Source organism: Dipodomys spectabilis, unplaced genomic scaffold, assembly GCF_019054845.1.
Source record: "Dipodomys spectabilis isolate Male_0828 unplaced genomic scaffold, ASM1905484v1 ptg000032l, whole genome shotgun sequence".
In the NCBI taxonomy this organism is placed as follows: Eukaryota; Metazoa; Chordata; class Mammalia; order Rodentia; family Heteromyidae; genus Dipodomys; species Dipodomys spectabilis.
Genome location: NW_024870709.1, coordinates 724,724 through 747,822, shown reverse-complemented (window position 1 = coordinate 747,822; position 23,099 = coordinate 724,724). Strand labels below are relative to the sequence as shown.

Here is a 23,099-nt window from a genome sequence, read left to right as displayed (position 1 = left end):
TTTGATAATGCCATGCATATTGCTCAGAACAGAAATTAAATTTCAATGAATATAAAATAAAACAAAAAAGGCCACCATTTCCAGATAAAAAATTTATTAAATACCAGGAATTTTTCCAGAATCAGAATGCAATGATTCATCAGGGCAACATTGTAGAATTTTGAACACAGTCCAATAGTCATCTAAAGAGTCCATACAAGTTTATCATCTCTTCAACTAGAGGTATTTGTACTTCCATTACTTATGAAGTTTTCTTTTCTGTATCAGCAGCAGCATTACCAGGTAGCCATTGATTCTATCTTTACAGCTTCTTTCAAACAGACATGTCGAAATCTTCTGCTTCTGAAATCTATTTGTCTGTTACTCTTTCTTACAAGCAAATGGCAAGGAAAGTAAGAAATAGCTCAGCTCCAGTATGTTTACAATAATGTTATCACTCACTTCCCTGGGAAGATGTTAATTAGAAGACTGAAAAAATATACTAATACAAGGCAAAAACATTTGGAGGAACTTGCGTTTTAGAATGAACCATCAAACCGAGAATGTTCCCTCCATCAAGCAAAGAAAGATGAGAATCCTTGGCAGACAAGAGTCAAACAGAATAAGAAATCTCTTCATGGTTACCCTTCACAAGAGTCTCTTCTGTAAGTCCATCCATCATCAGTCTTTGAAATAATACTTGCAGAATCAGTCTTCAATTTAAAAAGCATTAGCCGAGAAATAAGAAAAAAATCTATCAGGCAGTAATATCTGTGGTTAATAAAACCCTGGAGTTATATTTGAGGCTAAGGTAACAGAATTCTGAGGATGTATTAAGCAATTCAGCAGAATATTAGAGAGCCTACCGCTTAGTGAAATCTGCCCCATTGGGCAATTTCTAGCTGCTGGAAATGCGATTAAGTTGATCAATAGCAATGCAGGGGTCTGCTACCACTGCATAAGTACCTCAGAGGTGGAAAGGTACTGGGCACACAGCTCAGAGACCGGAAATTTCTAGACAAATAGGTCAGTGGTCGGTAGCTCATAAAATACCTCTGAGGTTGGTAGCCATTGACAACGTAACATGCTGGTGAGAAGCCACGGGTGTGGAAGTCAGAATTGTGGTAGCTTTTATAGCCCCAGCTACTCAGTCTGCAGTGAGTTTGGGGTTGAAGATTCTTTGATAAGTAATTATGTTGTCCCAAACAAGCAGATCGAGGGCGCAGGATCTGACAAGCTTTGGAGGCCCACGGAGCGGGTCTGTGGCACCTGGATACATACCCCTTTGTCCCAGTGCCTGGGCTTCCCTTGGGGCTGGCTCTGATGTTCCTAGTTTCACAGGAACTGATGACCTGGCTTGCAGATGGAGCATGGCAGGGCCCGCAGGAATTCCTGGAGTCAGAACGTGCAGTGGTGCAGGACTGAGGCTCACAGCTGGGGGATTCAGAGCTCGGTGCCTCACAGTAGGATTCGTGGCAGTGGTCCAGGAGCCAGAGATTGCTTTGGTAGCTACTGGGTAAGTAGTGTCCAAAAGTAGAGCTTACATCGTTGGAGCAAAAAGAAACAGGAGTCACCGGGAGGTAACAATGAGTTCGGTAGGCTGAAGTATTGCAAAGCTCAGGATAACCCACAAGAGACATGGAGCCCGGATTCATGCCAAGTGGTAGATACGCAGGGATGCTGTGGTTGTGGGCTGGAGGAGTCTTTATATCTTCCCTGGTGATGGTCTGGAAACTCCCCAGACTCTCTTCCTTCTCCCTACTTGGAACAATAAACAGAAACATCTCATCTGTGTGTGTGTGTGTGTGTGTGTGTGTGTGTGTGTGTAATTTAGCCACAGATGCTCATGTGTTTATACTCATACAAAAATAAGTTTATCCATAAACATCACTTCGAACATCCCCCCATCACTTACCATCTGTAGACATATAGCTTTGGTGAACAGTGATTCTAATGTTAATAAGCAAACTCTCGTCTGCCAATTAGCAGTTAACAAGAGTTCATGTATCTATAGACTTCAGAAACATGGTTATTAAAAGGTTAACAAGGATACAATGAAGCGAAGGCCTGTGTTTTTCCACTCTTTGCCACTGTACAATACTGTGGGAATTAATTCTACATTCTGAAATAAGCTGGATGGTGTGTTACCCAACTAGTGTTACTCAAAAGAGAGGGGCGAGGCATTGATGTATCAAGAAACAAAAACGTATTTTTCTCTGAATATGTGCTGTTCAGTATCTATGCCAGGCCATACCTGGATGACAGCTTCTCATCTGATGTGTTTTGAGAATTCCTTGCATTAGACTCACAGCAAGCACAGTGGGTCTTGGTGACATTGCACAATGCTAAAAATGAACTTGTCCCCGTGGGTCTGTGGTTGCTAAGCAACCACGCTTCCATGAAATCCTCTTTAAGTTTCTACACTATGTAATATTAACGTTGTCCAGTATGTCAACATTATACCTTCTTCATTGACTAAGATTATACCGTATATGCTCCATTGTTCTTGTTGGAAAACCCAAATGCTGTCAGATGTGTAACATATTTTTCTCCAAATAAATTCTACTTATTACATATTTGCTTTCTTTGCACATAGATTTTATTTAATTCCCTTATGGAAGTTATTTTTGGTCTAGACTAACAAAAAAGGAATGACTATGCTTAAAACTTTTTATTTGAATGCCCTGAGTAGTTTTTTTTTATAGGCATTATACATGTTAAGAAGCAATTTTCACTCCTTAGGAGGAAGCGAAAGAAAAAAAAAGAAATATTAGAAGAGATTTTAATTTAAATTGAAAGCCTGACATTGTGTTCTTCAAAATATAAACTCTAATTCAGACTTACAGCCTCTGCTGAATTAGAAGCAGCAGTGCTTTCTTACCACTGATGAGTTCAGACAGAGGACAGCACTAACTCCTTCAGGTAGGATGAGCTCTAGTGATAGGACATTGCTCTCAAGGAGACAATTAGATTTCCTTTGCCATTCTACAGGTCTCAGCCAGATTTTTAAATGCACAACAATATAAGCCTACAGATATCCTCTTTTTTCTGAATTTTCTCAGTGCTTCTGTGTTTATTCTATGAAATAAACAACTTTATTAAAGACATTTTGTTTCTTTCTGAAATTTCTCTCAGGTGAAAAAGGTTGAGATTTGGAAGCAATATTTTGCAGCAAATTGTTTAGGTATAGAAATCCTTTAGATTTGGGGCAGACAATAGAGAAAACTGAGACATAAGGCAATTGGTAGCCAACTTCCCAGAACGTTATTAACTTCATTTCTGTATCTATCTATGTATGTAATATCTCTCTATGTCAATTAGCTATCATCTATCAACCTATTAAATATTATCAATCATTTTATCTACCTTCTATCTGTCATTTATCTACCATCTATCTATCATCTGTCATACCCTAGTTACTTTTAGTCTTTAGTTTAGGCTCTATCTATCTATCATCTATCTATCTATCTATCTATCTATCTATCTATCATCTTTATCTTCTATTTAACATCTACCTATCTCTCATCTATCTATCATTTCTCATACCCTAAATTGCCCAGGTCTTGCAGTTTAGGATTCTTTGTAGCAAATCCATAGAAAGTAACAGATTTGGTCATTACAAGGCCAATATAGTCTACTTTGGGGTATTAAATTAAAAATTATTAATTATTTTAAATCAATATTCATTTAAGTGTAAGTCATCAAATAGAATAGTATATACTCAAATTATGAGATTTTTTCCTATCATATGTATATGTATTATGGTATTAGTCTACACAATAGAACACTGAGATTTGAAAGATTTCATTGTTTTTTTGTTGCTTTTGTATTTACTTACTGTAAATTTACTTACTGCCTCATACTAATGTGTGATCATCTTCTACCCTATCACTCCAGTCTTCTGTGTACATGACCCTACACAATTGTCTTCTATATTAGTCTCCATTAGATACTGAGCAGCTTTCTTCAATAACAGGAAATATCAGGGTCACAACAATAATGGGCTTTTATAGAAGTAAGGGATATTTTCATTTCTGTATTATTGTCTTTGAGTGCGTTGGAGAATCGTCATATTCATTATTCAGTCTCATTTGAATACTAAACTCATTGTTGTCCCATGGTTAGCATGTATTTGGAGGACTGATTAACTCCACCTACCGCAAATGCCACTCCTCACAGGAGCACATGTGAGTGCCACTTTATATGATAAAAGGCCTTTGTACATATGAACATGTCCTGAGTTGGATTTGTCTTATTTGTCATGACATAATTACAGTGTTCCTTGAAAGACAGAGACCAGAGAGGAGAGGAGAGGGGAGATCAGAGAGGAGGGAAGAGGGAGAGAGGAGAGGAGAGGGAGAAGAGGGAGGGGGAAGGAGAAGAAAGGAGAAGAGGGAGGGAAAGGAAGAGGAAGAGAAAGGGAGGAGGGAGGGAGGAGAAGAGGGAAGAAGAGGAAGAGCCAGGGGAAGGAAGAGAAATGGAGGAGGGAGGGGGAAAGGGAGGGAGAAGAGGAGAAGGAAAGCAAGGGGAGAGGAATAAGAAAGGAAAGGAAGGAGAAAGGGAAGGGAGGAGTAGGAAGGGGGAGGATGAGGAGAGGGAGAACAAAGGGAAAAGGATTAGGGAAGGAAAGGCAAGGAAAAGAAAGGAGGAGGGGAGGAGAAAGGAGAGAGAGAGAGAGGAGGGAAAAGGAGAGGGAAGGAGAGGGAGGGAGGGAGTGAGGGAAGGAGAGGGAGAAACAGAGAAGAGAGAGAGACAGAGCAAGAGAGCCAGCAAGAGGGAGAGACAGAGAGAGAGAGAGAGAGAGAGAGAGTTTTGGTAGCTATGTTAAGCTGGGGGAGGGCTACATTATTCTGCTAGAGCTACTGGGAATCAGCACTGTGGACACCTTGGGTTTTAGAAAAAGAAATTGAACTTGGACTTCCACCCTTCAGATTTATATGAGGATAGATTTCTATTATTTTAAAATACAATTTATGGTAATTTTCTGTAGCAGTCAGAGACTATGAATATACTTTATAAATACACACACACACACACACATACACACACACACACACACACACACACACACACACACACACACACACACACACACACAAAACTGCAATGGTTAGCCAGTTAGAGGAATTTGTGCTCTGTATCCAGGGACAATTGAAAATGCAAAGAATAAGCTTTCTACCCATCACATAATTTAAAAAACCATGTGAGGCATGAGAAATAAACTCCTTTTAATGAACAAGTAGTGTTCTTTCACCTCATTAAAAGAGAGTTATGGTTCTCTTCCTCAATTTTCCCAAAGGTTAAAAATCCTTCAGGGTAAACACAGAAGACAAAAAAGAAGCTAAATTTACGGCAAGTAGTCTTTAAAGAAAAAAAACAGCATAGATATCTTCCAGCCTTTTAGGTCACAAGACATTTAACCTTGCTTTGCTACAATCATATGCACCATTGAGTTCTAGTGCTACTTGTCAGAATGCTGCTAAATGATGCAAACATGATCTTACAAGAGACAGGGTAAAACGTGTTCAAGTCCATACTCACAGAAACTGAATGTCAAATACTAACTGGATGGGTTCTTAAGTATATCCCTGGCAATCTAAAATGGAAGTCATTCTTGTCACATATAAATTGATCTCTTTCTATTTGTATAATTTTAAGTGTTGTACAAAGAGGATTCAGATCAGCATACACATTTACATTGGTAGTTGTTAGTTTACTAAGTCATTTGTGCTTTAAAAAGCTGAAGGGAAGGTGAATAGAATTAAAATTTTAGGAAACAGAAATGAATGAATTCCACATGCCAAAAACAGTAGCACAAGTGACTGGAAAGCAGAAATTTGAGTTTGAGTAGTGTTTAACATGAAAACATGGTATATATGTGAAAAGAGGTAGCTATAGTAAGAGTTAAACAACTCTGAGACAGAATTGTCAGGGCCGTGCCTTAATGAGCTATGAATCTCCCTCTTTGTCTCTCTTTCTTTCTCTCCCTCTCATTAAGAAGCATTTGAATATAAATATTTATTATTTTGTAACTTTGGACAAAATTTCTCAGTATACAGTAACTGCTGATGCTGCTTCTCTCCTCCTCCTCCTCCTCCTCCTCTTCCTCTTCCTCTTCCTTCTCCTCCTCCTCCTTCTCCTCCTCCTCCTCCTTCTTCTTCTTCTACTTTTGGTCAGTCATGGGTCTTGAACTCTGGGCCTGGGCACTGTCCCTGCAGTCTTCAGCTCAAGGCTAACACTCTATCACCTGAGCCACAGAGCCACTTCTGGTTTTCTGGTGGTTAACTGGAGATAAGAGCATCACAGATTTTCCTGCCTGAGATAGCTTTGAACCATGATCCTCAGATCTCAGCCTCCTGAGTAGCTAGGATTAGAGGTGTGAGCCACCAAAGTTTAGCTATACAGTAGCTTCTTATGAAAAGAACCAGGGCAAATAATATACACTTAGAAGAAATGTTTGCAGATAGAAGGAGACACAAAATGTAAAACTTCTTCAGAATTTTGATGCAGGATGAGTATTACTTTTTAAAAATCTTTCTATCATTCTGGTATGGGGAATTCCAGTCAGTAGTTATAATAATCAAAAATATATATATTTTCATTTACTTTGATATTGTGATGCACTGTTTTATAATAGTCATTAGTTCCTCCCAAAGTGTATAACAATAGTGAATAATTTTTCTACCCTTTATAGTAAAGAATATTAAATTTCTTGGCAGTAAAATTAATAGTCCCTTCCCTGGTATATTTCATATACTTTTGTGCTATGTGTTATTAGCTGGTTCCTTTAATGTTGAGCATGAAATTTTTAGAATAAGAACAAAATGCAGATTTCTTGGATTTAACCACAAAATGCCCATTTAACCACAAAATGCTCCTAAAACGGAATTTCCACATTTTCCAAGCATGTTAATAATAGCATTTTCTCTGTAGGTGACTGTGAGGATCAAATGACTTAGTCAAGCCAAGAATCAAAAGCATAATTAGTGTGTAGCTTATGTTTTGATGTTAACTTTTACAGTTATCATAAGCCTATAATATTCATTAGTATCATTATTAAAGTTTATTTTTGTTATCCTCCTTGAATGTTATCAAAAACGCACTGCATTTTGTGAGATACACATAAAAAAGAAAGGAGAGGAAGAGAGAAAGAAGGAAGGGATAGAGGGAAGAAAGGAGGGAGGGAGGAAGGAAGGAAGGAAGGAAGGAAGGAAGGAAGGAAGGAAGGAAGGAAGGAAGGAAGGAAGGAAGGAAGGAAGGAAGGAAGGAAAGAAGGAAGGAAGGAAGGAAGGAAGGAAGGAAGGAAGGAAGGAAGGAAGGAAGGAAGGATGGTAGGAAGATCAAGCATCCATGAAGGAGCAGAAGAGATTTTTAATTTAGAAGGAAAAGCTAATTGTTGCATTTTCTCTAATCAGAAGTAAGAATTTCATATCATAAAGCAGGATAGATAATACAACGTTTTCTGTTCAGTAATAACTTAGAAGACATGTGGATCTGGTCTTTATATAGGTGTTGCCTTTTTGTGCTGTTTTCTGTCTCTCTCCTGGTGATTCTCCCTGTGGTGAAGACTTTCTGCCTGGGTCCCACAATGAGCAATTTTTTTGACGATGGAACCATGAAATTGTTCTTTGAGAAATAAACAGACTCATAATTTTAAGCATGTGGAATTTTAGTATTGCCTGTAATCATGGTAAAATATAATTCATTGACTATTCATGATTCTTTTATTAATTGCTAGATATACAAGTATACATTTTATATTCCACTAGTATGAAATGTTCATGTTAGGGAAATGAACCCTAAGATATGCATTCAAATATTTTTTTCTTTCATGCAATTGTTTCTAACACATTTATAAGATTATTTCTTTGTTACTTTGTATGTCCCTCCCCCACAGGATAACCCATGCTTTCACTGTATTTGATACTGGTATAACTTGTGGAGGGGAAGGGAAAACAAATTGTTTAAATAGGGATACAGATGACCCATTGCAACAATGAGATGTACAAGTCGTTATGTCGAAAATGAACTTTACAACTTTGGTAAGGAGGGGGAGGAGGGTGTGAGGGAGGAGGAAGGATGGGATGGGAAGGGTAAACAAAGGAGGAGGCTACAATGCTTGATAAGAAATGTACTCATTATCTTGCTCATGTAATTGTAACCCCGCTGTACAGTATTTTCACAATAAAAATAAATAAAATTAAATTAAATTAAAATTAAAAAATAAAAAATAAATCATGTTTTTCAAAGATTCTATCATTCCTTATTTTTTCAGATGTATTTTTTCTTTATTTATACTTTTAATAAAACTAAAGGGTCTTAACTTGTTTGAAGATACAAAAAAAAATCCCCCAAAGATAGTGTTTTCTATTTCACTTGCAGCAAGTCTATCTTGAAATAATTATGAGTTTTTTTCTAATTAAGAATGTATGACTAGTACAGAATTATGATGTTTTGAAAGTAGAAACTTCTTTTGAATGAATCAACAAGTAAAATTGTCAAGTAAATTGGCAAAGGCCAAACAGCAACTAAACTAAAAATACAATGATCCAGATGATCAGCATAAGTACAAAATCCTTTCACAAAATGATCAGGCAAGATGCTAGATGACAATTGACATTCTCTAAAATGGAGATTGTTAATCCCCAATGGAAGGATAAGCTAATTTGACAATGACTTTGTATGTAGAAAACCAGTTGTAAACAAATTCAAAGATTTGAATTTGTTAGACACAGCCAATGGAGAGAATACTGGGCAGCAATGAGCACAAAAGTCAATGATCAATAGCTACAAGGGTTGAAGTATATAAGTTAAGAGCCACGAAAGAGGTAGGCTTTTGGGTAGTAACTACTAAACAAACAGATCTGGGATGTGTTATACATTGATGGTTGGATAGAACTTTTGAGTAGATGTTCATCAGGATGGGAATACACAAGGAATGGTAGAAGGGTTGAAGGTAATTTCACAGGTTTTTATATACAAATTGATATTTTTGGTAGCTAGAAGGTTGATCAGATGTCTCTCTCTGGAAAGTTGTCCATGAATTAAATTTCATGTTGGCATGACAAGCATAGAGTACCAATATCATTGGCAGTTGTAGAGGAGATCACAGTGGCAGTGACAAGAAAATGTAGTAATTCCCCAAACTAGGAAATGTTGTTTGCAGGATATCGTATGTGGTATGATATAATACAGTTGAGTAAGGCTTTCAGAGGAGTTACAAAGGGCAGGGCAGTATGTATATATCTACATGAAACTAGATATAAATGTTCAGATCATAAACCTCCATTCTCCTCATATTTTATGCCAGTTTATATTATAACATCGAATTAGTTTATTGTTCTATTGCCTCTGAGGATGACTTTACATTCATTCATAAAATAAGTTCTGCTTGCCTCTTCTTTATATCTGTAATCCTGATTTGTTTGTGTTTCTTGGTCCTGAGGAAGTGTGATATCATTGCCTACATATTTTATGTTACTTTGTTCCTGTCCCCACCCTCAAAAATACTTAAGAGGAGTCCATTTTAATGATGTTGATTCTATTCATTACCCATAAGAATATTGTGGTTAGGAAGACTCTTAAATTGAGAAAGAGTCCAAATGTTGATATTCTTGAAGCTTTATCATACTAAAATAGTTTCCATGTAACAAAATTCATTGAACTTTCCTGATGGAAACTATCATACCATTTGTTTTTCATCCTGAGTCATAACATATTTGTCTTGAAAATTTTATATAAGCATCTTAGAATACCTTTCATGAAGCTCTGCTCTGACAACATGATACATTTCATATTAAAAGCTGAGTCTTTTATTCAAACACTTGGTATTTCCACATAATAATATCTGTGACACACTTGCTTTTTAATAGTAAAATTGTCATTAAACTCCTATTGGTGGTGTTCAACTTTGTAGATTAATATAATATCAATAGTCATCAGCTTCTGTACAGCATTGCAGTGCTAATATATGTATATATATATGTATATATTGTCACTTGAAATCACTTATTAGGAGATTTGGGCGTCAGGCAAGTAAATGAAGCAAATATTAAACAGAACTTTAATGTTATAAGAAGAAAGATTAAGAGTGCCTAGTTGGACACAATCAAAAGAACTTTTTTAGTAATCATTTTGACTATTCCCATATATGCAAGCTAATATTTATGGAAGTCTATTTTCTTGGGACAGCTATATTCTGGAACTAGATATTTCTTTTCTCAAGCTTATTCTGAGTCAGAGAAATTAGAGTTGAGAATAAATGAAGGAAACTAAAAATCTCAAACTTCCACTTAGTATGTTAGAGAAAATTCATGATTCTTTTGGCAGATTCTGTCCTGATGCAAAATTATCCTATAATTTTACAGTTTATTGAGGAATCCGGAAGTCTGATATTCTTTTCTCTCTCTCTTTTTTAATTCTTTTTTTAATTGTGAAAATACTGTACAGAGGGGTTACAATTACATGAGCAAGATAATGAGTACATTTCTTATCAAGCATCGTTGCCTCCTCCTTTGTTTCTTCTTCCCATCCCATCCTTTCCCTGACCCCCCACCCAACTCTCCTTCCCCCCCTACCAAAGTTGTAAAGTTCGTTTTTGACATAGTGACTTGTACATCTCATTGTTGCAATGGGTCCACCTGTATCCCTATTTAAATGATTTGTTTTTCCCTTCCCCTCCACAAATTATACCGACATCATATACAGTAAAAGCAGGGGTTATACTGTGGGGAAGGGACATACAAAGCAACAAAGAAATCATCTTAGAAATGTGTTAGAAACAATCGCATGAAAGAAAAAAAAACATTTGAATACATATCTTAGGGTTCTCTCTTTTGAGAGATTATTGAGTAATTCTTGTGGGGCTTACCGGAAAATATGAGAATTCATGTACCCGTGTAAATTGGCATAGGGGTAGACAAACATAGGGAGAAACAATACCTTGGATATATTTTTAATTTTGACATATGGGACAGATTTAATGTGAGCTCCCCTTGAATATCTTTTGTTGTTTGGTTATTTGATTTCAGACAATGGAAGGAAATTGCTTGATATTTCACATTGGGAAATTTTCAAGTCAGGATTCCACCTTCTTAAAGAGAAGCCCATGAGCCTATGTATCAGCGTGTGGCCTATTACTGGCAGAAAATAACTGAAGATGTTGGAGTCATCAAGGGTTAAGGTAAGTTTGAGAAGTCTCTCTGACATTTTCCTATCTCTTCTAAGAACTTTAAGCACTTGATAAATGAAATCTTTCATGCTTTCATGTGATTTCCAAGAAGATTCTCTTCTCACCTTGATAAATCTCAACTAAAGAACATTGTGTGTGTACTTTACCTAAACTTTTCATGATTTTGTTGAAGCTTCCTTTTGCTTCTTTTGCTCTTTGTAAAGTTTGAAACCAGGTGACAACCAGTCTACAAAATCTCTCTGGCATGCTACCTTGGGGTTTTAAGAAAGAAATGAAATCATTCCTTGTAGAGTGAAAATAGATTTGGTCTCTAAACACCTACTCTTGAAATGTATGTGATAACTGGGACACCATAGAATCTCATGTTATCAAACTAAATATGGTTCCCTCATTAATCATCACTAATTAAAATGTAAGTTCAATGCAGGACATGACAATAAAGGAAGCCTGGTATCATCAATCAAGTTGTCACATCTTGATGACAAGGCTCAATACGCATACCTTGATGACTTATTTCACCATTAATTATATTTTCATTCAATTTATAATTTCTTCTAATCAGTACAGAGGCCAATGGTTATCTTAGACTAATGCATCTCCATATAGCTACCTGACTGAATAAACTGGGATTAAAAAAAGAAGTATTGCAAAGTCTATTATTTTTAAGAGATGAATTTTGGAGGAAACAAAAAAATTAACATAAAATAATGAAAATTACATCTGAGACTCTATGGAATTTTATTCTCATATAATAGTAAACATACTAAATGCTAGTTAAACACAAAAAGTCTAATATATCCTCCATATGTTCTTTAAATTTCTATGTAAACAGAGGTTTTTCATGTCTTTCTATTGCCTAATGATAACGACTATTCTTCTGAACTGGATTCAAGGAATTTTCATCGTATGCCACCAGGATGAGTTTTTCAGACACTTTCCATTGTTATTTTCTATTTTCCTTTTCCTTTTCCATTTCAGTTTCACTGAAATGTTCTGAATTTCCTAAGTCACTCCATCTCAGATACTTTGCACAAACTTACTCTCCCTGGGAAGTATGTTAGCTTTCTATAATAAATATCTAAAATAATCAACATAAAGTGATCAAGTTTATGTTGGTTCACATTTTGGAGGTTTCAGTCCATGGTCAGTTGGACCTACTGGTTTGGGTCTGCTATAAGGCAGCAAGCACAACATGCCAAGGATTTAGCAGAAAGGAGCTACTCACTTTTTGCCCAGGACGTAAAAGAAAGAAGTTTCAAAATCTCCTTCAAGGCAAACTTCCAGTAGCCTGAGGACCCCACACTAGACTCAACCTCCACCACCTTTCAGTAGCACTGAATTTGGGAGTAAGCCTTCAACAGATGGACATCTCTAGAACCTCATTTGTTATGCATCCTGAAAATTGTCCTGCGTTGTTCACAGCAGGTCAATATCATGATCTCAGACATCCCTTCAGCCTCTCTCCACCATCCCATGAATGACATATTAAACACCTCATTTGACTTTCCCTATGTTAAAATAGGAGTTAGAAGTTATTTTCTCACTAGTTACCTGGTTGTATATAAAAATTGAGATTGAGAGCATTTGATCAATTCTCATGGAAATGTTATGGCTTTCTTCAGTTTGGATCCAGGATGGCTGTTTGGAATTTCACTCTTCTTGTCCTCTACATTTCAGCAAGGCACATTTGCCATGTCTATGTACAGTGGTTCATCTAATTATGTGGAGCTTCAATTTTCAAGATTCCTACAATTTGACCTTCCTCCCACCTGCATTCCTTTGTTTTAATCTCTTTGAAGACTGAAAACATAGTAAGAATGCACTGGGATATGAAAATGTGTCAATGACATATTGTTAGCCTATAGTTACATATAAAATGAATAACACTACTTTGAATTCAGCTTTAGGCCCTCATTTACTAGTAATGAAATCTTGGATAAGGGGTTTTAGCTTATGAACCTTGTTCTTTATCAGTACAACAGGGCTAATCCTATTTCCCTTTTTCCCCTTATCATAAATTAGCTGTACAAGGGATAGTATTTCCATGTGTACATACAAGGAACTTCATCAAACTCATTTTCTCTCTTCCCTTCCTTTTCCTCTTAACTATTGTTCTTAAACAATTCCAACAGATGTTTATGCTCTCTTTTCATTCATGCACATAAAGCAATTCCATCATATTCATCCTCCCTATTCAACTCTGTTACCCATCCCTGACAAAGCACATTTTGCTTTCCTTAGATCCTTTTCTTTTTCCATTTTTTTAGCATACTGCTTTTCAATAGCTGAGAAGGATTAAAGTAATTTCTAGAAAATGCCAGGCATCAGATATGTAGTATAAATAGTATATGCTTCTATTCTAAGGTACATATTCTATTCCAAGGTACATATTCTATGAAGGTACATAGAAATGACACATGACAAGAATGATGTGCATGTGAAGGCTGTGCTTTAATTATGAAGAAAATGACAGGAAAGAATTTTCCAAAATACAAAGCATTGAGAATTTTAAACACAGTAATGATAAGAACTTCTAAATGCTCAATAAACAGATTTTAGTATAGAACTTAAAGACATAAAGTAACCCTGTAGAATGAGAACCATGCATGTAAAGCTGAGTGATATCTCAAAGACAGGAAACATGAGTTCTTTCCAGCTACTCAGGTTGATTTTCATTAATAAGGAGACTACCAGTTGCCTGAGGAGGAGTATCGCTGAAAATTGCTGTATGTATAATTTGTGGGTCTGTAATAATCAGACATGCAGGTGAATGGCTGGCATCCATTGGACAGGTACCTCAGTGGTTGACGATCATAGCGCAGATAGCTCAATGGTTGATTACCACAGGTCAGGTAGCTCAGTGGTTGACGGCTATGCACCAGGTAGCCCTGCGGTTGATAGCCATAGGACTGGTAAGTTGGCAGGTGGTACCTCACAAGTTGTCTAGAGGATACTGGAGAACGGAAACTGGAACTTTGAGATGTGAGAGGAAGACAGCTAGTTCCTTGATGGAATCCAGACACGTCAGAAACAGTTGGAGAGCAGCTGGAAGGGCTACAGGCATTTCTTTCACAGGTGTTAGATTGGAAGCTCCTGCGTTCACCACAAAGTTCATGGCTGCTGTCATGGGCCACATGGCTGCCCAGGCTGCTACTGGAAGAGCAGGGAACATCACCACAACTCACCTCTGTGGAGTGGAGAGCATTGGGTGAAGTGACAGGAAGATGGCAGGAATTCCTGAGTGAAGGAGAGCTAGAGTTGTCACAGCAGCAATTGTTGTCAGACATGATGGAGATAGAAGGTCAGGCCTAGACTAAATGGCAGAGAATAGGATGTTAGGGTGTACTTGTCACTTTATGAACCTCCTCTTTATATACCTTGGCTCCTGGGTGTTGGTCCTCTCTGTAGTCTGTCCCTATGTTCTACTTTAGAATTATTTGAAAGTCATCTCATTAATACTGAGTTGCCTACCCAAGCAGTCCTCCCACTAACCCATAAAAATACAATGTCATCACCAAATCCTTCAAGTAACTGTCATTCCAAAGTGTCCATCAGGTCTTCCCAATTCAATCTTGCTTATACCATAACACCAAAGTAGGTCAACAGCTGTGTTAGGAATTCTGCTCCTCTATCAGTATTTACAATTTTTGTATCTATTGTTAAATAATCTATTAATTAATCTTAGAATTTGTAATAATTCATTTATGACCACTTTTCCTATAAAATCAATATATACTTAGAAGTACAGGTAGATAGATACATAGGTATAGATATTTAAAGGCATTAATCACATATTTTTGAAGTGATATATGTTGAAAATTCTTGATTTGGGAACAGAAACCCAAGTTTTCACTCTTTGGAGATGTAAGCTGAGTTTAGGGAAATGTGACATGAATATCATTTTCAAGTGTATATTTCCCAATTTAAAAAGAGGTGACCTGAAAAATCTTGTTAATTTTTGCTAAGATCCACACCCATTGACTTTATGTGTTACCCTTCTTTTTACTATAATGAAACTGAAGATGTTGGCAGATGTGTGTTGATATATGCTCTATGAATGCAAGGCCTTTAGATGCTTACCTATGTAAATTTCAGCACAATATTAAAATAGGATAGTATGGTATTTATAGCTGGTTTTCTTCTTATTATATCCCAAAGTATATTTTCCTGTACATAGAAGCTTTGGCAATAGTTTATATTTCCTTGTAACTTAATCAAGAAAAAAATTAATTACTAATTATTTTCTGAAGTTTTATTATCAGTTGATAACTTAGACTCACAATGTACTCATACATGGAAAATAAAAATAGAAATTACTAGACTGGTTGACCCAAAAGGCAAAAGCCTGATTTTCATTTAGTTATAGTATGGAAGTATGCAACTCAATTTCTAATAATGTAGTTTAATAATATGTTAAATTCATAGCAGTTACATTGTGAGATACAAAAGTTTACATGTTACCATGGTACATAGGGAATTTTTCTTTAAGTTATCAATAACTCTACATGGAATTGTGTTGTTGTGTTACTGGAAAGAGGGTATTGTGTACTGATACTTCCATGAGTAGAACTCAACCATCATTTCTGTAAGTGTACATTCATGAGTTTGTTAAGAAGTTTCATTTATGAAGATAATGTATATCATTGTATCTATAGAAACATGCTTTTGAGGACACATATTAGAGTGGAAAATCATAGGCATATGTAGTATAGTGTTTTCTTGCCCTCCAACTTCTAATGGTAATATTTTTTGTCATGCCATGAGCCAACTTTGTGGCCTAGGCAAATATAGCCAGAGCTTATGAGCTCAGTACTATTCAATTGCTAGTCTCTTGCAAGCAGTTTCTATGCTAAATTTCTGCATATGAAAATCAGGTATATTTAAGAGCTTCTCAGCAGTATCTCTTAGGATGTATTAATTATTATAGAAACTATAACTATTATAGAAAGGAATTAACTCAGGCACACACTCAGGGAAGTTGATGGTGAGATCTGTCTGCTTGAGATTTGCAGTGAAAAATTGTTGCCAAAGTAGACTTGACTGAGCTGCTTTTTAGATTGTGACCATACACTGCCTTGTTAATCACAGTTGGTGGGAAAGCAAACCTTCCCATTTGGAGGAAGGGCATTCCATAGTTAAGAATCCCTGATTTTCCCCCACCAGAAATTCTACATATCTCATGCTCACTCATGTAAGTTTAGTAATTAGATAGGCATCTTCTCCACTTGAGACACCTAGAAATTTCTACTCTAGCATTGGGTACACCTCTGTTTCTGTGGGTATATTTCAACAGTCATATTTATATGGAACCATATAATGTAAGCATTATAAAAACATTTTATGATCTTTACAAAAACTAAATAAGGAGTCAGGTTGTAATTGTCTTTATTGGATGGAGAGGTATCTGCCACAACTAACAACATACTTCAACCTTTTTTACACTGAATCTTAGAGACTTTTAGAAACCATTAGCTACCTGACAAACTTAATCTGAAATATAGATGCCTGGGCTACCTATATTTTCAATTGGAAGTGATAATTCTAATATGTGCCCCCACAAAGCAACTGAATTCTCGGACTCACGCAAAAGTACAAGAGTTTCTCTGTATTATGTGTTTGCATCCTTTAGGATGATCAATAACTATTCATGAATGGTGCTGTGGTATTGCTTGGTAGAGAATATTCTGGATTGGTACTCTCCATGGCTACATCTCCACCATTTGACACCAAGAGAGTAACTGTATTTAGAGACTATTGTAAAGAAAATGGGATTTTCCCTTTCATTTTTCAGGTGGTATGTTAATCTGTGTATAGTAAAACTAAAATTGAAGCATAGAAACATTGTGGGTAAGAGACTAGTAACTGAATAGTACTGAACTTGTAAGTTCTAGCTATATTTGCTCAGGCCACAAATGGCAACTGATGGTACTTCAAAATTCAGCATTGACATATCTTTGATATACTGTTTTGTTTTGTTTTGTTTTTAGTTGTGATGGGCCTGAACTCTGAGCCTGGGCGCTGTCCCTCAGCTCTTCAGCTCAAGGCTAGCGCTCTACCACTTGAGCCACAGTGCCACTTCTGCCTGTTTTCTTTTTGCTTATGTGGTGCTGAGGACCTCATGCATGCAAGGCAAGCGCTCTACCACTGAGCCACCTTCCCAGCCCCTGATATAATACTTTTATAAGTATCTATGTGAGTAAAGTTTAGTTAGTATCAGAAGGATAAAAATGATACTATCTCTCCTCTGAGACCACAAAAGTGTAACAGAAAAAAATACTATTCATAACTCTCATTGTGCTCTGAAGGTAAGTTCACTTATTTTGAGCACACTGATTGGCACAGAGGTCTATATTTGCAGATCCGATGTGGGAAAAACAAAATTTCTTTCATTAGTGAATATGATTCTTGGAATTCCCTGAAATTGACTGAAGTGAAAAAGAAAATAGAACAGAGGAGCTGCTATAGAACGGCATATTCCATATGCATTGTTTTATGACTTTTATACATAAGCAATCTTCACAGAAGGAATTCTTGCTCATTTTTTGGAAGGGGTAAATGACACAGAAAAAATTTTGTGAAGGTGACAAACAATTCATTGACAACAGAGATGGTAAGAACATGGGTCATGCATTCCAGAGAATGGATATAGCAACAAAATGGCACAGGAGTTTCAAAGGCCACAAGAATGGCAGGTATTAGAATTAGTAATGGCTATATATGAGTAAAGAATAAAATGATAACTTCTAGCTCTATCTGCATTTAAACCCTGAATTTGTAAAGGTTGGAGGGACTGCCATAAATCAACCAATTTCCTCATTTTCTTCTACCTGCAGTCATGAGAGTTCTTATTTCTTCTCAGCTAGGAAAAAATTCCTATTTAATTCCATTAGTGAAGTCCAAAATGACATTATATTTGTGAAAATCTTCATATTCATTATGTGATCATCTATGTCCTAGATTTTTTTACTTCTTTCCTTTACATGAAGGGTCTAATTCAATGATATGCCAAGCTTACCATGACAAATGTCAAAGCCAGACAAGTAGTTATGATGTATGACTCAATGTGCTGGGAAGAGCGTCTTGATGAGTCTTTCTTAAGTAGCATGTTCCTGAGGTCAAATGCTCAATGACCTTCAAGGGCTCTTGATTCCTGAAACGGGGCATGTATACACAATATGTTTATGTTTCTCACAGAGAATGTACAAGATGGAGCATCTTTGGATCTATAAAAGCAATAGTTTCTCAAAAGCAAAACCAAACAATTATGACACATGTCAAAGAGACACAAGAGTCAACTAAAAGAATTTTTAACATCCAAACAGGAACAATTTTAGTGAACTTCTTTTTTTAATTTCATTGTAATCTTTGACAATATAGGTATTCTTTGATTTTTTTCCCTTTTTTTCCTGCCCATGTCAATCCCAGAAAGAGAACTTGACACTGGCTTTGATCAGAGTAGTTCATCAACAGTCAGACCTTAGAAATGATAAAAACATAGTACCTGGCACAATTTTGAAGGCTAATGTATATTTGCAAATAGAACCATGAAAAGTCATGTCACTGCAGTTACATTTGCTATCTTTTATCAAGTGGACACAGCTCTTTCACTAATTAAAAACTTCTTTCATTCATGAGAATTAACAAATGAATTCTCACAAAAACCAAACCTGCTATGCTGAGGAAACACATTTTCTTGCAGGCTGAAGGACATGCAAACTAGACTGTCCTAGTAACAACCCCCCCCCCAAAAAAAAGAATAATTAGCCTGGTATGATAGCTCTAGTGTGTAATCTTACCTACTTTGAAAGGATATATTGGGAGATCATGATAGTAGGCCAGCTGAAAAAAAAAGACTGGGAAACTCAGTGTGCAAAGGTTTATTAGGGATACATTAGAGAAGAAAATTGACCTCTCCCACTTCTCAAAGTCTCCCATTTAGACAGACTTACATAAAATAGAAATAAACCGTTAGTATTCTAGAAGGTCTTGTATCAGAAATATTTTTCCACTGAAACTTAGTGGTGAAAGCCCATTGTACCAATATTTTCTAGAAAATGACCCAGCTTCCCACACATATATCAAGTTGCTTTGGCATTGGAGGAAGAGAGTATATATTAATACATTAGATTAAAGCTTTAGTAGTGTTCTGTTCCCACATTTCACCTCATTCACATGGCAGCATTTATAAACTGCTTATTTAGAGAATCCCAGTGCCCTGGTAATCCAGGCAGGGGAGCCATGATGGACAGGACACTTAGAAGAGTGCTTGGTATGGAATACAATTCAAAAACACCTGTTCAGGAAATGATGCTGAATGAATGTGTTTGGAGATAAAATTTTAAAACACAGTTCCAGACTCTTACTTCTGAGCTATTTATTTTTGTGCATTTTCCCTGCCTCTTTCTTTTCCATTCTCTCTCTCTCTCTCTCTCTCTCTCTCTCTCTCTCTCTCTCTCTCTCTCTCTCTCTGCCTACATGACTGAGAAGGAAATAGAAGCAGGTTTGAATGCACAGCTTCATCCTAATAGCAAACAGAGTAATGGAGAATAGGTTTCTCTGTAGAAAACAAAGATGTCAAAAGTGCTTTAAAATATATAGCAGGCTTTTCTCCCTGCAGTTGAGAAAGGTCTGTAATCAGTTCATACATTTGCATTACAGATCTGTTTTGCAAGCCATCTTCACCTCCAGAAATACAGTTCATGCAGAATTGACAAAACCAGATATTTATCAGCCAATAAGGATTCCACAGAGAAAATGAAAAGTGTTCTTCTATTGTAATGAAGAAAGAAGGTTCATCAATGCAACTGCTATTAAGAAGTACAGGGGCATACAACACATTTGATAGGGGGAAACATAACATTTTCTTACTTGCTCTTTCTCTTGCTTTGTATAGTTATATCTGACAGTAGTCTATTTATATTGGAAAACAGAAGTAGTGCTACGGAATTAAGACAGATAGTCAAGTGGAGAGGTAGCCAACTATGTTTGTTTATGACCTTTTGACTTGCCGGTGAAACCACTGATCCAAAGGACATAGATAAGGTTAGATCATTCCTCTTTGAAGATCTCGTCATTAAAATACCCTTCATTTCTTCAAAAATAAAATGATTATAACAATTTTTTATTGTGAAAATACCGTACAGAGGGGTTACAATTACATGGGCAAGATAATGAGTACATTTCTTATCAAGCATTCTTGCCTCCTCCTTTGTTTCCCCTTCTCATCTCCCCCTCAACCCACCCCCACCCTGCTTACCTCTTCCCCTCACCCCTCCCCCCAGCCAAAGTTGTAAAGTTCGTTTTTCGACATAATGTCTTGTACATCTCATTGTTGCACAGGGCTCTGGATTCAGTCATTGGCACTGAAATACAAAACCAATTGCAATGGGAACTGTGGAGTGGAGCTAGAAGGAAACAATTAATTTCGCTCCCTAAAATGTGACCCTCCTTTATATTTTCAATAATTGCCAAGAGAAACTAAATAAATAAATAAAAATAAAACATTAATCTTTGGGGCTGGGAAGGTGGCTCAGTGGTAGAGTGCTTGCCTTGTATGCATGAGGCCCTGGGTTCGATTCCTCAGCACCACATAAGCAGAAAAAGTCCTTGAGCTGAAGAGCTGAGGGACAGCACCCAGGCCCAGAGTTCAGGCCCCACAACTAACTAACTAACTAAATAAATAAAAATAAAACAATAATTGCCAAGAGATACATACAAGTAATCAAAGAACACAATTTTTTATTTTCTGCCATTGTGATGGGATGAACCTGGATGTTTTTCTGTTGCTGTGCCCTGTAGCCTCCACTCATGGCATTTTCTAGGCCTGGCATATTTTACAGGAAATTTATGCCCAGTAAAATCCCTGCTCATTACATTTTAGAATCCCAGATGTCACATAAAGGGCATTGCCCCACTTGGAAAAGGTCATTGTCTTCCACAATATTAAAGAACTGGAGTATGCAGAGGACATATTTTTATTAATCTAGAAGATTTTTCCTAGTGACTGCTATTTATCAAGATGAATGCTAGACATCTCAGAAGAAAATATATAAAACCTTGTATTATATTTTTTTTAAAAAATAAACTTCATTTCTAGACACTGTGAGACAATTAGCAATTTTATTGCTAGACATCTTTCAACACAAATTAGATTACAGGGGCATAAGAAAAATGTGCTTTTATTTCAAAGCACAACTCAATCTTTGGACAGCTGCATTTCTAACAGAAAAATTTAAAAATAGGAAAATAATCATGATGAACATGTCAGCAACAATTCATATTCATCAATGATATACTCTTAAGACATCAAAATAAGCAGAAAGAATAGCTTTCCAAACCAAAAGTAAGTTAAAAAAAAGATAAAAAATATCCAAATGTGAGAGCAGAAAAATGCTTGGATGTTGAACAAAATAAAACACATGTTTCAGCATTGTTAGTATGAAGAATATTTTATTGCTTGATATTTCTTGTCAAGCTCATAATCATACTACTTCTAACATTTGCATATATATTTTAGTGACTGTTTAACCTTCAAAAAACAAATAAGGCTGGGTATATAGCTCAATGGTAGAGCACTTACTTAAGCACATACCTAGCCCTGAGTTCAATTTGGTACCACAAAAAAAGAGTGAGCAGGTGTTTGCAGTGTTTTGGTCAATTAGTTTGTACTGAAAGTTAATAAAATTCATTGTCAAATTTGGAAGATTTGAACATTGCAAGGAAGAAGTTCTGCATTTCTTTGCCTGGCTGTGAAAGAAAATTAAGATATATGAATCATGTCTATGATCTCAAGCTAACCATGCTTCTCATTTCTGTTGCTTAAAAATTATTATACACAGGATATTTTCTCTTATCACAAAAGTTAGTAGGTTCTATGTCAAAGTTTTACTTCTTTGGTTTTATGATTTACTTATCTGATGTATAAATGAATGGATAGGCTAATGATTGGTGATGAAATATCCTTAGAGAAACAATGAAAATTCTAACACACATGATTATTTGCATATAATCAAAACAAACAACAAACAAAACCAGCACAAATTTAAGACTTTGCCCAGCTTTCCTGCTCCTCTTCTTTGCTGACATTTCCCTTAATAAATTTTAGGTTCTAGCACCTAGAATAAATCCAACAATTAAATAGCAGTGAATGACTAATTAACAAATCCTTAGAAATTCCTCAAGCTCTTTCAAAATTATCTTGTGAGAGAATCAACTATTTTATGTTATATGGACCACACTGAATTTTGCTGTCTCAGCAAGATGCTGTGATTTAGAGTGAGTCTAAAGGAAATATTCATTCATCTCTCATTAGAGGCCCATCTGCCTGAGTTTACCTTGTTTTTGGAAAACAGCCAATGCTTGCTAAACACATTTTAGACATAGCTTATTGGTTTGACCCTGTTGTTGGCAAGAGGACTTAATTATTGAACATACTGGCAAATTCTCTGTTACAATTCTCTCTTCTCACACATCCTTTCAGTTTCAATAGCCTTCTTATGATCTGCGACATATTTAACCTTCTGCCTTTTACCTTGCTCTACCTGACTAGAAAACATCTCCACAGGGTAGCTCTCTTCAAATCCTTCTAGGACTAATTCAAGTGTAATTTTTTTAAGTAGGAAAATGCCCTTGACCTTGCTGTAAGTAACCATCTCTCCTGTTTGCAATATCATTTGTATCTTCTTTATACTACCTGGGGAAATTCTCTAATATATTTCTCTATATCAGTATCTACCAATAATTTGCTATCTAATCAACTTCCGGTGTCCAAAAGTGAGATTAGCACACAGCCAGAATTCCTTATTTAGACACTGATTTGCCCTCATACAAATGTAATGACCAAATATTACTATGAAATATTGACTGGCATATCAATCTCAAGCTGCTGATACATTTATTTTGGTGTGTGTGTGTGTGTGTGTGTGTGTGT

At 36.3% G+C, this 23,099-nt stretch overlaps 2 protein-coding genes across 2 annotated transcripts; both read right to left on the bottom strand.

Moving 5' to 3' along the window:
• Positions 1-905: 905 nt before the first annotated feature.
• Positions 906-1,634, bottom strand: LOC122105443 (keratin-associated protein 24-1). Its single transcript, XM_042676672.1, has one exon. It carries the CDS (start codon positions 1,632-1,634, stop codon positions 906-908), a length of 729 nt encoding a protein of 242 aa, XP_042532606.1.
• Positions 1,635-13,857: 12,223 nt separating this feature from the next.
• Positions 13,858-14,457, bottom strand: LOC122105484 (keratin-associated protein 26-1-like). Its single transcript, XM_042676736.1, has 2 exons — positions 14,102-14,457; positions 13,858-14,041 (listed from the first exon to the last, which is right to left on the bottom strand). The coding sequence occupies exons 1-2, from the start codon at positions 14,455-14,457 to the stop codon at positions 13,858-13,860; spliced, it is 540 nt and encodes a 179-aa protein (XP_042532670.1).
• Between the last annotated feature and the right edge of the window lie 8,642 nt (positions 14,458-23,099).